This window comes from Lissotriton helveticus, chromosome 3_1 (genome assembly GCF_964261635.1).
Source record: "Lissotriton helveticus chromosome 3_1, aLisHel1.1, whole genome shotgun sequence".
Taxonomy (NCBI): Eukaryota; Metazoa; Chordata; class Amphibia; order Caudata; family Salamandridae; genus Lissotriton; species Lissotriton helveticus.
The window spans coordinates 823820363-823835111 of NC_136061.1; the positions used below are offsets into that span (position 1 = coordinate 823820363).

General features: G+C 46.7%; 1 protein-coding gene across 1 annotated transcript in view; it reads left to right on the plus strand.

Annotated features, from left to right (window-relative positions):
• Window positions 1-14749, plus strand: part of C3_1H1orf94 (chromosome 3_1 C1orf94 homolog) — a 623539-nt gene that overhangs the window by 513701 nt on the left and 95089 nt on the right. Inside the window, exon 6 of the mRNA XM_078683767.1 lies at window positions 3076-3275. Within this exon, the coding sequence (XP_078539893.1) occupies window positions 3076-3275 (200 nt within the window). The remainder of the gene's footprint in view (window positions 1-3075; window positions 3276-14749) is intronic.

The window sequence follows — 14749 nt, forward strand, 5'->3', positions numbered from 1 at the left end:
CAGGGAACAAATGAAGACGGGCCCTAGAGAGCATGGGCAGTGTGGAGACCATCTCCCTTGGACTTGGCAGTCACAGACAAGCAGACACCCAAGATTGGGAAAGAACCCAGGATATATGGTAGAACAGACGGAAGGGAGCCCCAGTGAACATCAGAGCCAGTGGGGCCAAGGTGGTTGAAAAACCCACAGCATCAATGAAAAGTCAAAAACAAAGCACCTGGAAAAGGCAGGAGCATGAGCCCTCAGAAAAATGAAGAAACAGTGGACCAGTCAGATGGATGGGAATACGCAGGTATGCATCAAGGGTTGTAAGGTAGCACTCCTCAGGAGCTGCGAGTACAGTGTCCTTTGAGACTGAACTGAACCATATGTGCATGCTCTGTATCTGGGAACGAACAAAAGGGAAGGGAACCAACATCACCCCTTGACGACACACTTATGGACCATGTCACCTGGGCGTCTGTCTGAATACACACTTCTTAACTCCCGACAGATGGGAGGAAACAAAAACTCTACCCAGAGCAAATGCCTACCAGATGGAAAAAGGAGATACTCCCCCTCTACCAAACCCCTCACAGGAGGGGCAGACCCAACTGAAGACTACTGGGGAGGGAGCTGGGTACAGCAACCATTGACCGTCATGCAAGACCTGGCGAGTGAGTGGACCCAATTTTAGAGACACCAGCGTTGGAAAAACAGCTGCAAATAAGTCCATAGGAGAACGCTGTGATAGAAATCAAGGGGAAAAAGGATTTGTCCACCACCTGCCATACATGCGAAAGCACCCGTACAACATATTATGTGTAAGTGCAAAGCGCACATACACCCAGAAGGGTACCATGGCACAAAATAACAGAAGTGTACTGCAACCCAAATCAATGGGACTCAAAATATTGACAAGAGAAGAATAAAAGGCTGAGGGGACTGGCCGGGATAAGAACCTGTGACCCTAAGGCCGAACACAGGCCCCTACAGGGGTCGAATAAGTCCATCAAGCCACCAGACTCAGCCCAAATATCAGAATGAAAGGGTACACTCTCAGGCACAATCCGGCCAAAATGAGGCAACAAAACTACCACAACCAGCTGCAGCAGAGCGAGAGGGGTACGGAGAGGGCTACCAGTGGGGAGAACCTCAAGATGACAGTCCCCATGCACTTTTCTCCACAAAGATATGGATGGGGAGACAAACAGCCAGGCAACAAGGCAAGGGGCCGATGCACAAGATGAGGGGAGACCAGAGGCTACAAGGATGCCTCAGTAGGTCTGCCAGAGCAGAACCCTAAACATAAGGACCCCCTTCACCCCCATTACCCCAACAGGCCAAACACAACCTGCCTGGGGACCGAAAGTGGTAGATGCCCAAGCCAAAAATGCTGCCACCTCCACAGTCTTAATCATGGCCTGAATAAAGTGCACATTCACGTCTCTGGGTAAGTGAGCACTGATGACAAGTGTTTATAGTGACACAGCATGAAGGAACTCGTTTATCAAACTCCAGAAGGATGAAACACTAAGTGGGCTTGCTGATAGTTGAACCTGTGGCCATGAGGTGAAACGCTGGCTGTGGCAGGGATGCATCCATCCACAGAACCACCAGACCCAGCCACCGATGGCACCATCATATCAACAGCCACAAACCAACAACTCCTCGACTCAGAGTGACACATATGCCAAAAACACAAGATAGCAAAGGCTGCTTCCTCCGCTATACCATATGATGACATCCGGAGAGGATAGGCGGGGGCAGAGCCAACCTAATGTAACCCCAAAAGGACATATGGTGGAGAAACAAATCAGGCCACAGCAAACCCAGCCCCTTCGTCACAAAGACTGCCTTGCGAGTCCCGGTGAGAGGGAAATAACTAACATGCCCATGACAGCAGGGCAAACAGTTGGAGGAGTCCCACATGCCCCGCCCAATAATGCCAAGCACATCGGGCGAGGGACTCCAATGTGCTAAATCCAGAGTCCCCAGACCTTGCTCGCAAATGCAGAGCAATATGGGCTGGGAACATCATAAACAGTGCAACAACACTGTGCAAGAGCGCCCCGACGCCATCTCTGCCCGCCCAAAAATGTCGGGAGCGTTTAGGCAGAAGCATCGCACAAAAAGCGCGCGCCCACAGAGGACTCCACCAAGGAAGCTCGGTCCGCTATAGCAGGGTGAAGGACACAACAGAGCCAATGCACCTGCAGAGAAGCAAGATGCTCCTGTGGAGCAAAAAATGCCTACCAAACCATGAGTCCAGGAAGGAAAGGAGCCACAAACCCCCATCTGTGGTGGCACCATTTGTAAAATGACTCTCAGGGCTGCAGCCCAGATGCACAGACCATTTTCCTCTGCATAGGGCTGCCAGCTCCGTGAAAAACAGACCACTAAAGCAAGTCCCCTAAGAAACAAAAAACATGCAACCACGATCAGCTTACCTGACCTCGCAAGGCAATATGTCTGCAGTGAAGAAAGAAATTAACAGGATGTTCTAGTAACGTGCTTAACTCTTTATGCACGCTGGGTAGGCAGCGCCATACTGGGGGAGGTATTTTTTACCTCAGTTAGGTAATAGTTTCTGTGGAGCAGGCACGCCACTCATGTGTAAGGAATGGGATGGGAAGACAGATGAGGATTTAATTTGACACTCATACTTTATGAGTAGCAGAATTTGTCCCATGCTGTTCTGACCTTGTCCTTTCCTCTCTTTAACTCGCCTCCCACTTGCTGTAACTCCCCTCTCAGGAAGTGCTTGTCTTCATTTGTGGGTACCTGCTCCATTGTCCTTTACATATGCTTGACCTTTCTGCCTCACCTTTGCAATGTGTAAATGTTCTTGTTGGAGTTTCTTCAGATAAGGCATATCCTATAAGAAGTGGCAATAAGGATGCCCAGAATGTGTCCATATTATTCCATGAAGTAGAGTGCATGGGGAAAATGAATTCTTGGTGGAGCTATTAGAGCATGCATAATGTTTTGTTTCAACTAAGAAAAGAAAACATTTCTGAACAAGTGGGAGGCACAATAACTGTTCTCTGCAAATTAAAAATGGCTTATATTGCCTCTTGTTTTTCTCTTTGATAGATAAGCCCCTTCAATCATCATCAGCCAGTTACCCAGCAGATATTCCGCACTCCCTATGCTCCTCTGATGGGATATATACCCTTCGTCCAGCCAGACTACACCTTTCAGCAGCGGAACTCCCCAAAAACTCAGAGCAGCACGCGGGACCCTCCTCCGATGGCAGGTGATGGGCCACAGTTCTTGATACCGCACCCATTCTCGTAAGTCCAGACTTTTTAACTATATAGAGCTGGGATATTTATGTGACAGTAGTGGGATGGCAGCAGTGAATATAATGCGAGCTTGGGCCATAACATACAGTGATGACTGACGGAAACAAAACCCAGTGGGACGGGTGGAGGGGAGCGGATGGATATGGTGTCAGCAAGGAGCATGCAAGGGGAGAGCGGGGGGTTTATAATAACATTTTTAAAAACAAGACTTACCTTGTGCTGCGTGCCGCCTAGCGCTCCTCACTTCCTGGTCCCAGCAGTCCCTGAGACAGAATCGCGCTCCTCATCCAATCCCCACCTTGCTCTGAAGCATGAGAGCAGTGTGGGGATTGGCCTGAGAGGGCTCAAAGGATGCTTGCTCAGGCACAGGGAGTCTGTGCTTTTTCTCGAACCGGGCTGTCCAATACAGCCGGGTTGAAGAAACCTAAGTGACGGCCGGTCAAACTGAAATGCGCAATTAAAGTGCATATACCATTCCACCTCTCCCTTCCCATGCCCCAGCCCTGCCCCTTCCTGCACACGTTGGCTCAGAGCCAGCAGCTGAAAAATAAAACAATAGTAACATATTTTTCAGATGCTGGCTCTGAGCCAGTGGGGCAATGCTTCTTCACCATTGCGGTGGAGCCGCCGCTGGTAACATCACCTTCCATTGCTTTAAAATCCTAAAGGAAATTTTAAGGGCCTTGATAAAGGAAAGTCCAAGGGCCCATTAGGATGGGAGCGGTTCGCCCCCGCCGGCCCGAAGGGGGCACACCACCCGCCATCCACACCAGAAAGAGACCCCCACCACATTAGGATGGCTGGGGGGTCCGTGGCGGACGGACAAACCGGTTGCTGCTTTACCGCCAGTCGACTAGTCGACCGGGTAGAAAACATTTATAATATGATGGCGGTGTCTGCAAGACACCACCATCCATATTATGATGATGGCAGAGTTCAGCCTTTCCATGGCGGCAACCATGCGGTCTTTTCATTGGGAGCCCGTTGCGGGCCCCGAGGGGGTTGGGTGGCTGCACTTGGGGGGTACCCATGGTACCCCCTGAGATTTGCATCCACAAGGTGGCAGGCACCGCGCGGTGCCTGTCACGTTGTGCATGCCAGCCACTGATGATACTGGCCTTAGCAGTCTCGATGTCCCTCGACTGGTGCTTGCTTCCTTGGCAGTTGGAGTACAGTGAGGACTCTTCGTCTCAGTGCAGGTTGCAGGAGGTCCAGTAGCCCGGGTTTTGGTATGGAATGGCTCCCATAGGTTCTGATTCCCTTCAAATTGGTGGGGGGGGGACAGATCTAATGCTTTGGAGCTGGTGTGCCACTATTGGTCCAGGTGCTGTGTCGGATTCACTAGGGAGCAGCAAGTCGGTAAGTCCGGTGTTTATGGTTCGGTGACTGCTGTCTCAGGGGAGCACAGCCTCTACTCCAAGGGAGGTTCTTTGGTAATTTTTCAAAAGATTGGAGGTGCTCCGGTGTTCTTGGAGTCCTCATGTTGTATAGCTCCTATATATCCTTATATCGTGTTAAGTTAGCATAGGTACATTTGAGATTTAAACGCCATTTTTCCTTTCTTGCAACTTCTGCACACGACCCTTAATTGTTGACTTAGCTTTCAACCTAGTGGTTTGCCGTGGTGTATGTGAGAATAATATGTTATTGCTCTGATATCAGTTTTGTTTAATAAACCATGTCTGCACGGAGAGTGCTGAAGTTTCAGGAGCAACACGATATGGAATTGTTATGAGGTCTGATCTCCACGCCTTCATAGTCATAACACAAGTGCAGCCTTTGCCAACTTGGGCTTGAGGCGGGATTGATATTGCTTTGCAGGAGAATAGTTAACACACTTGATGCGGTGCACATGCAGAGAGAGCTGGTGTATGCTGATGTGATTCCTTCATGCTAGGACACTAAGGTATGGGCCCGCCCTAAAACAACCCAAAGAGACCTTCTTAAATAATAATATAATATATGTGTTAGGGAGGGTGAGATATAAGTGTTGTTAACTCTTATTCATTACAGCATGTTAACATGCTGTCACCATTCGCTTTTTATGTCTTAGTAACTATGCTGATAATTTTGATACTGATAATAAGTATACTTGTATTATCTAAGATACTGCGCCTGAGAAGACGGCATTAGTAAATAAACATTTCAAATGCACATGTGTCTTCTTTACTCCATGTTCTGGTTTGTAATGATAATATAACGAAAGAGTGTTCATGAGTCCCACGTACCCTGAGGTACTGTAAGTTCATGTTCTGGTTTGTCTAAACATTGGGAGTTTGATATGTCCAATGAGACACTGTAGCTAGCTCGGTAAGGGGTGAGTTGGTTGCTAAGGTAAGTTTTGGGACACCCTAACTTGCCGAGGTTCCACTCCTCTGTGCACAGTTCTGTGTGAGTACAGAAACCCTGCAACATGGCGCCCAACGGTTTCGGTGGTCTTATATCATGACACTCGAGTAGTTTATCGTTCATGCCTTAACCCCTTCACATCCGTTTCCGGAAAACGGGGTGTCGGTGAAACCTACCTATTTTTTGAAATAGGTCTTTATTCAAGCTTGATTCTTTCTTAAACGGTTTCTTTGATTTACTACCCAGTTGTGCTACAAAGTATTCTTTGTGTGTTCTTGTTTCCAGTGTTGTCATGGCGGCGGTGGCTATTGCGCAGCATAGTCGCGTAGCGGTACGCAACCATCTTCAGGCGTACCAGGTCCCAGTAGATGGGATGGCTGTGATTTTCGTGGTATGTGCAGATCCGGCGTTTCCTTACGAGTTGTTTTACTCTTGGGTTACGTTTCCGGCTGTGGACGCTAATTCTGGTTTGTTCCACTCCTACACCGCCTCGGATGTCCCGGCTGTATATACGCCGTACAGGGCATTGGAAATACCTATTGATCATTGGCAGCATCGAGTTTGGTTTGATGGCGCCCTCCCCCACTCTTTGTCCGCTGCGAGGTTAGGTCCACTCTCAATTCCAGGTACAAATTGGCCTGCGTTGGGTGGCTTTACCCCGCACCCGAATCACGGGGCTTGTACCCTAGCAGAAATTCGCAGGTTACATGTTGTTTCCATTTCCGTGATTCGTGCTTTAGTGCAATACATCGGTCGACATCTTCCTGGTGGTCCCCAGGGGGGTGCGGCCGTTCCCTTGGATCGAGGCGGAATGCGTCTCAATCCAGTGATGGTTAATTCGGTTTTTGGTGCGCGTCCTGTTGACAACGATGACTTCCCATTCTGGCTAGCGGAGAAGTTTGATCAACTAGAGGCGGTTTTTCCGAATTCTACTCCTGCTGATAAACATAGAATGTTAACGATTACTCTACCGAAGGATATTACTCCTGAACTTGCTGACTGTGAAAGCTGGGGAAAAACTTTTGCGGCAGTTTATACGAGGTGCTTCGGCACCCCGTCTATGAATGCCCTGCCTGAAATCATTAGACGTGTTCAGAATGATCACGGTCCAGAGGCAGCGGTTGAATTGGGTATGCGCCTGTGTGGTTCTTTTGAGATTGTAAGTGATCTCATTCTCTCCAATGTTAAAGGAGATGCAGTTAACTTTCAGGTGTCGAATGCTTTGGCTGCTCTGCCCGATGCCGACAAACCCCGCCAGTTAGCAAAGATTGTGGTGGCCGCTTATAAGACAATTGGCCGCACAAGTAGAGGTCTGAAATATTTTCCGGTGAAGGAGAAAAAACAACCTCAGGGGCAATCTGCAGTGTCAGATGCCCAGCCCAAGTTCAAAAAACAGAATTGGCCTAAAAAACAGACACAGGGGAAGCAGACTAGGCAAACTCAGGATTCTGTTCCTGCAATACAAGCTCCTGCACAGGCAGACAAAGTTTATGATTTGCGCGATCGCGCGATGATTAAATCACCTGATCGTTTTCAGGGTTCTGATCAACGCTCTCCTCGTTCCTTTCAGGACACATCGGCCCCGAAGACCGGTGGTGGAGGAGGGGGTGGACGTGGACGTGGTGGCCAGCAAGGACGTGGTCAGTCCCGCCAGACAGACGGCGCAGTGAAGCAGGAGGATTCTACGCCTAAGCGTCCGCAGTTTGCGAAGAAGAAAGTCGCGGCCTTAACAGCGCATAGATATGCCACAGATAGTGAGAACGCGGCTTCGGAATCTGACGTGGGCTCTGACCTTGCTGGACAGCGCGGCGGAGATTACCATAGTCAGAGAGGCGCTCCGTCCACTACTGAGGGTGACAGCGACTGAAGTTTTTGTTGTAATAGAAACAGCCGATACGAGATTAGCTCCCCCTGAAAGACTTTTTGAAATTGTCCTGTTAATTGAAGGTGACATACAGCGTACTGTCAGAGGGGTATTTTGGGAGAACCTTTCGTCTACGTACGACATTTTGCTTTCCGAGGCTGACTGGCCCCCACCTTTTGTGCTCGCAGCGCCGCGAGGGGAGGAGGTAATCCTTCCCAGTTTCGCGCACACTGTCTCAACTGAGCATGCGCAGCATTTTGCAGAAGAGTGGGCTCGGGCTCTTGCACCGGCTCTCTACCGCAACCAATGTGGTTGGGACAAATTGTCCCCATGCCACGAAATTCCTTTGCGGTCTGAGCCGCAGCCTCAGCCTCAATATCCCATACGGCGTGAAGCTAAAGCGGCCGTCGCAGAAATCCTTGAACAATTGGAATATCAGGGAGTTATTGAAACGTGTGTGTCACCAATGAATAATCCCCTTTTTACTGTGACCAAACCTGACGGATCATATCGTTTGGTATTGGATTACCGGCATTTGAACTCGCATTGCCGTAACTGTGCAGTACAGAATACTCACGGCTCTGCCCTAGTGGATAGTCTAGTGCGTAAGCGTTTCAAGACAACGCTAGACATTTCCAATGGTTTTTATGCCCACAGACTGGATGGCTTTAGCTCCCAATGGACAAGTTTTACGTCCGCTGGTGTGCAAAAATGCTTCCGGCGACTCCCAATGGGCTACAAAAATAGTCCAGGGGTCTTCACCTCCAGAATAGTCACACTATTGGAGGGAATCGATCCGGATGCATGTTCTTATGTGGATGATATTTATCTCACAGACGACGAAATTTGGATGCATCTGTGTCGAGTGAATTCCATAATTTGTACCTTTGCAGACATGGGTTACAAATTTAATTTTGCAAAATCGCACATTGCAGAACACACGGTGTTGTTCCTAGGCTATGAGCTGAACAATGAAGGTAGAGGTTTGGCTCCTCACTTCTTGGAGAAATGCGCACAATTGCGCGCTCCTACAACACTGAAAAAATTACAGTCTTTGCTGGGCTTTTTAAATTTCGGCAGGACTTACATTCCGGAATATGCCCAGCGTATCAAGCCTTTGTATGCTTTGATACAACCTACTTTCTCAAAATCATGCTGGCTGCCTGAGCATTCAGCCATTTTGCAATCCTTGCAGGCTGATCTGCTCGCTTCTAAATATTTACTGACTCGTGATAACCACACCAACCTGGTAATAAGAATAATTCCTGGGACGGTGGGTTTCACATACCTCACTTTTAATGAAGGTGACACAGTACCTATTGCTTACAAGTCACACTTGTACACTTCGGCTGAGATGCGGTTTCCCACAGTGGAAAAGGTTTTAACTGCTGTACAGATGGCGATTCTTAAAGAACGAGCTCTGTCACAGGGGAAGCGCATGTTAGTGGTAACACCCTGTCCTCATTTGGAGGCAGTCACGAAAGCCAGTGTACCGAATTCGAAGGCTTTGCACCCTCGGTGGATTCAGTGGGCTGCGTCATTGTCATCCACGGATGTCATGTTTATTTTTGACGCTTCCTTACGGTCGCAGGAGTACTTGCAGTATGAATTCGTTCATCCTGCTCCTCTGGCTATGCGACCTTTGGAGGACTTCCATTGCATCATTTACACTGATGGGTCGGCGCAGGTTGCGCATGGCTCTAAACATGCCTACGTTTCCGCATGCGCCATTGTGGTCGGTGCTATGTTGAATGATGAGTTCATTTCCAGGGAAGTGCACACGTTGCCCCTGGGAGACTGCACCGCACAATTGGCAGAGCTTCGTGCTCTTTTACTAGCGTTGGAGTACGCAGATCCAAGTGTTACTACTCTAATTGTAAGTGATTCATACTACTGTGTCCAGTCTTACAATGAAAACTTGTTCTTTTGGATTCAAAATGATTTTCATGATTCCAAGGGTAGCACAATAAAACATAAAATGATCTGGGTTCGAGTGGCAGAGCTTAAGGCTATGTTGCCACTCGTTTATGTGATTCATACTCTCGGTCATCAGCGCGTAGGAGTTCACGCTGTTGGCAACTCGCTTGCTGATGAAGCAGCGAAATCAGCAGTATCTACATACTTAGCTGCAGCGGTTACTAGGTCTAAAACCAAGATTGATAGCGACATCTTGGCAGCGATTGCTGCCTCTGAGAAGGGAAGTAAACATCCTGCGGGATTCCCTTCGAAGTATAAATACCACTTAAGTCCCGAAAAGGTTCCTTTTGTGACAATTCCTGATGTTGGGGAACGGCTGATTCCCAACTCGGATCGCAGAGCAGACTTGATTACAGCGGCTCATGAAGGTGTGGCGTCTGCGCATGCGGGCGTCTCGGCCACTGTAACTCAATTACAACTACGTTTCTGGTGGCGGGGACTGTACAAACAGACGCGTGATTATGTCCTTCTTTGCGACATATGCCAGCAGATTAAACCTTCAACTGCTACGCGTCCGCCACAGACTCAGTTGTACATTTCTAATAAACCGCTAGGTTGTGTTTATTTAGATCACTGCGGTCCTTTTTCATCTGATACTGCGTATAAGTACATCTTAGTAGCAGTTGACTCATGCACACGCTTTGTGTGGGTATGGCCACATCGCAGCGCTGATTCCCGGACTGTCATTAGAGATTTGCGTATCTTTATAGGGATTTTTGCCTGTGGTACCTTCCATTTGGATCAGGGTCCGGCTTTCGCCTCTAAGGCGTATAAGGATGCCATGACTTCGATGGGGGTCCAAGTCAAGTTTTCGTCACCCTACAGACCTGAGGGTAATAGTGTAGTTGAACGAATGAACCGTGATTTAAAGCAATCTTTGACAGCCCGAGTTATAGGCACTGGCAGAAACTGGCTGGCTCACCTCTATGGCGTGCAGCGTGCTCTTAATAATCTCCCTAGAAGGTCTCTGGGTGGGCGGACCCCATACGAAATGCTCTTTGGCATCAAGATGTACGTCCCTGACCTTGACGGTCTAGACTCTGTGGTTCGCGCCACTTCCTTTGACGCAGATGAACATTGCAATGTTTTACAGAATCTACAAAAGACCAGAAACAGTCTTGCAAAGGAACATTTGCCCTCCACATCGGATGATGCGTTGCAGATCCCGGTAGTTGGCTGGCTACCCCAAGTTGGAGAACTGGTTCGAGAGAAGATCGACAACAAGAAAGAGTTTGGTCCCTCCTATCGTGCTCTGGTCCCAGTGCTTGGAGTGAAGGGCACGAGAACAGTCATTTTACCACCACTTCCAGGTCGTAAGGAAAACAGGTTTATTTCTATTGACAATGTCAAGATACACAGAGTGGCCGATTCTTCTTAGCATGACACCAGCTGTTTCCTGTCCTTCCATTGTGAGAAATTCAATTATGCCCACTGCTTCGAATATTGAACCTGAAGTGGCCATCGAATTACCTGCTGTTTCCAGTCCATTATTAAATAATTTACCCGGAACTAACGTTGATGAATTGGACTATACATACCCCACTGATTTGTCCATGCCTGACCTGCAAGCTCGTTTAGCCACGGAATCCAGATTTTCATTTGACTCTGCTTCCCTTGCCTCGAAAAAACCCTCTCAAATTGCAGTATATGCTAGCCTGTTTAAAAAACATTTTTTGATACCTCCTTGGATATACATTTGGCTGGTCCTTTTTTCGGTTTACCTTTTTATTTCAATTGGTTTTGTGTTTTATTTTTTTCGGATTATGAATGGACACTATGTCGAGGAGAGAACTTGCATTACTCATTTAAATGGAACTTTGGCCCCACTTTCCTCTTCACATTCTACACACAGATTAAAAAGAGACTTGACTTTGGTTAACATCACAGCATGGCCTGTTCTGGATGGAATCGCGTGGGATGCTGTTCGTTTTCAGATTCATGGCCCAACGGAAGTCGTTAATGTTCCTAATGTGCTTAGAGTGAATATGGGGGATGTGGTGAAACAAAACATTTGTTCTGATGATTGGGATGTTAATGCTGTGGAAAGTTTGTTTTCTGATTTGAAGTACTATGCTGCTTTTGATGCTGAGGATTTATATTTAGAATCTGCTAATTATGGTGAATTGTTCTGTTACCAACATTATGGCAATCACTTCTTACACAAGACATCTTCCCGAAGGGATGCTGTTAATTTTACACAGTGGGAACATTGCCCGGCACCTACACAAGGGAGTTCAGAAACGTTTCTTAAAAAGTATACTTATTTCACTGACTTTAACCAGTCCAATCCTGAGTCCTTTTATTTTAAATTTCACAAACAGCCACTGTCCAAGGTTAGACTTACCGATACAAAATTGTTGTACTCGAAGGCCTTCCTAGATCAATTTGTTACTGGGGGCTATGAGTTATGGAAGGAAACAATAGACCTTAAATCGGTTTGGGGTTCAAGGGCCTGGCAGGTACGAGGCACTGAGGCTTTGCACCGTGCATGTCTCATCCCGAATCATATGTTGTTTTTAAATGAAACCATTTCCCAGACCACATGCTTTGGATTGGCTACATCTAAAAGGTTAAACGCCCCGTCTTTCCCGGAGTTGGAGGAATATGAGGATTGGAGTAATTTTACTCAATTGTCTATTAAAGATATACAGGCTCTGCTTCTTAATTCCTCCTTTAACATTTCCATTATGAATCCCAAGGGTTGGCTGCTTTGGCACCGTAGTGCTGATTCTTGCCAAAAAAGGTTTTTAAATATAACTGACGGTTTTAAGTCTGTTAGATCTGATCCCCGGTTTGATTTGAGTCATACTGTCACCTCTTACTCTGTGGGCAAGTTGTGTCAAGCTTGGCTGAAACATTCAACTTTACCTGCGGTTAAGTATCACCTTTCCAAACTGAATGCAGACGTGGATTTGAATGATTTCATTAAAGGCCCAGCTAGTGGCAGGTCGAAAAGGTGGTTATATGGGGTTTACAATGAAATTTGGAAACTCTCACAGATTGAGGCTGCTTCACACCTTAGGGCTATTGATCAGGCGAATCTTGAGAAAGTGCTTGCAGTTGTTGACAATAGCATTAACGTGCTTTCCTCTAGAATTTACACATTAGATAATATTGTGTCGTCTGTTGTTGATATTGTGCATGATGAAGTGTCAGTATTATACCATGGTCAAAATCAATTACGGTCAATCATGCAGTTTGCATGGACACTTCAGACTCTGAAAATGGGTAAAGTTCCCTGGGGATACATGAACGTTTCCTCTTTATTTGCACCGTTTAATTTGACAGACAAACAACGCTTGCTTTCAATGCGTGATGCTTCCTTTTCTATGCTACATATTGAAAGGTTGGAATCTTTACCTTTTTCTGTGGCAGGAGCCACTGCTGCTACGTGGCTTATCCACGGTTTGATAACACTGCCTTTTGCTTTATATAAGTTTTCTAATTGTATGAAATATGTGCCAATAGGTCGTTTTGAACCCTTAGGTAGCGGTTTTCTTCATGAGGTCTGGTCACTCCCATACACATACAGATGTTTCAAGGATGAACAAGAAGTTTATCTAACAGGGGATGAGTGTACTGAGACGCCAGATCATTCTTTAATGTGCAGACACATACAGTTACACGGTTCATGTAACAAGGACCGACCGAATATGGCTTGCGTTTTACAGGGCACGCCAGTTCCTGCTATCATCCCCACGTTTAAATTGTTAGAGAATGGTAGTTATTTAATGCTCAATAATGAAAACTGTTGTGGTTTAATTAAAGGTATAGCTTTCATAGTAACAGTTAGTGAGCGAGTTATTTGCTGCAGAAATGTTCTTTATCCTCCCACACGTGAACATAGGGAGTCTTCCATTTGGCCACAGATACCGACCTTGGGAGCAGAATTCAGCGGCATGGCTAGAATAAGAGCTCTATTGTCCCAGAAAGAGGTGGCCTTGAGCTCGGCCCGTGAAACTTTCGTGCTTCACATTGCTAACACCCGTACGGAGGTTCAGGCTCTTTTAAACACTGATTTGCCTTTGCATTTCGGAGCCATGGTCCGTTCTATCTTTAACGCATCCTCCACAACGGGCCTAGCGCATTTTTTTAAAGTTGTTAGCGGTGGTCTCGTGACTTCCTTTGAGAAGATTTTTGGAGTCATCCCTGCCTTCTACCATTCTATTTTTTCATCCTTATTTGGAGGGTTCCCGTTTTTACTTGCATTAGCGGCTGGCGCATTGGTGGTTTTCTGCCTTTTTAAATATGGATGCCCTTCCTGTGCAAGACCACGCTCAGCTGCTACTGACGCGGTTTCGCAACCGCATGCTTGATTATTATGGCACACTGCCGTTGGCGACTCTAAGCACGGCGTTTGGATTATCTTTTCGGTTCTCCTATTTCACCTGTGTCCAGCCTGTATTTCGCTGCCTGACCTGTGATTTCCTTTGGGCCATTGATTTGTGTCTCTGCGGACCAATATCTTCTGACGTCGATTTTGATCAACTGATGAGTCCTATCATTGCTCACGAGTTGGTTTGTTCTGACGAAAGGATTATGGCCTTGGCGGTGGCACATGGACTAATGGGTCCCTGGGATGTGTTGTCGGCAGCGCTAAATTTCTTGGAACAAAGTTTTCTTGAAAACCCACCGAGCTGTCCTCTGATGGTTATAGAGGATCCGGTGCTGGAAGATCACGTATGTTCCTTTCATCTTTTGAATTGGATGGCTGAACTGTTTTCGGATGAGGACAGTGACTTCCTCCTGGAGGCTGTTGCAGCTTACTTTTCATATACAGTCTTATCATAGACACTGCCTCAAATGGACATGCTGATTGATAGCATTTCCTTGATTTTATTGACTTTTGGTCAAGACATTTTATTTTTGCTTGCCTATTGGCTTGAGCCACATTATACTTGTGGGCTATTTTTTAGCATTAGTTTTTATAATTGAATTTTTATTCATGCTCGTTTATAATTGGATTCTGCTCTCATGTGATGGCACTTCTGTTATCTTATTTAGTCCGTTCTCGGATCATGGGGGGGTGTTGTATAGCTCCTATATATCCTTATATCGTGTTAAGTTAGCATAGGTACATTTGAGATTTAAACGCCATTTTTCCTTTCTTGCAACTTCTGCACACGACCCTTAATTGTTGACTTAGCTTTCAACCTAGTGGTTTGCCGTGGTGTATGTGAGAATAATATGTTATTGCTCTGATATCAGTTTTGTTTAATAAACCATGTCTGCACGGAGAGTGCTGAAGTTTCAGGAGCAACACGATATGGAA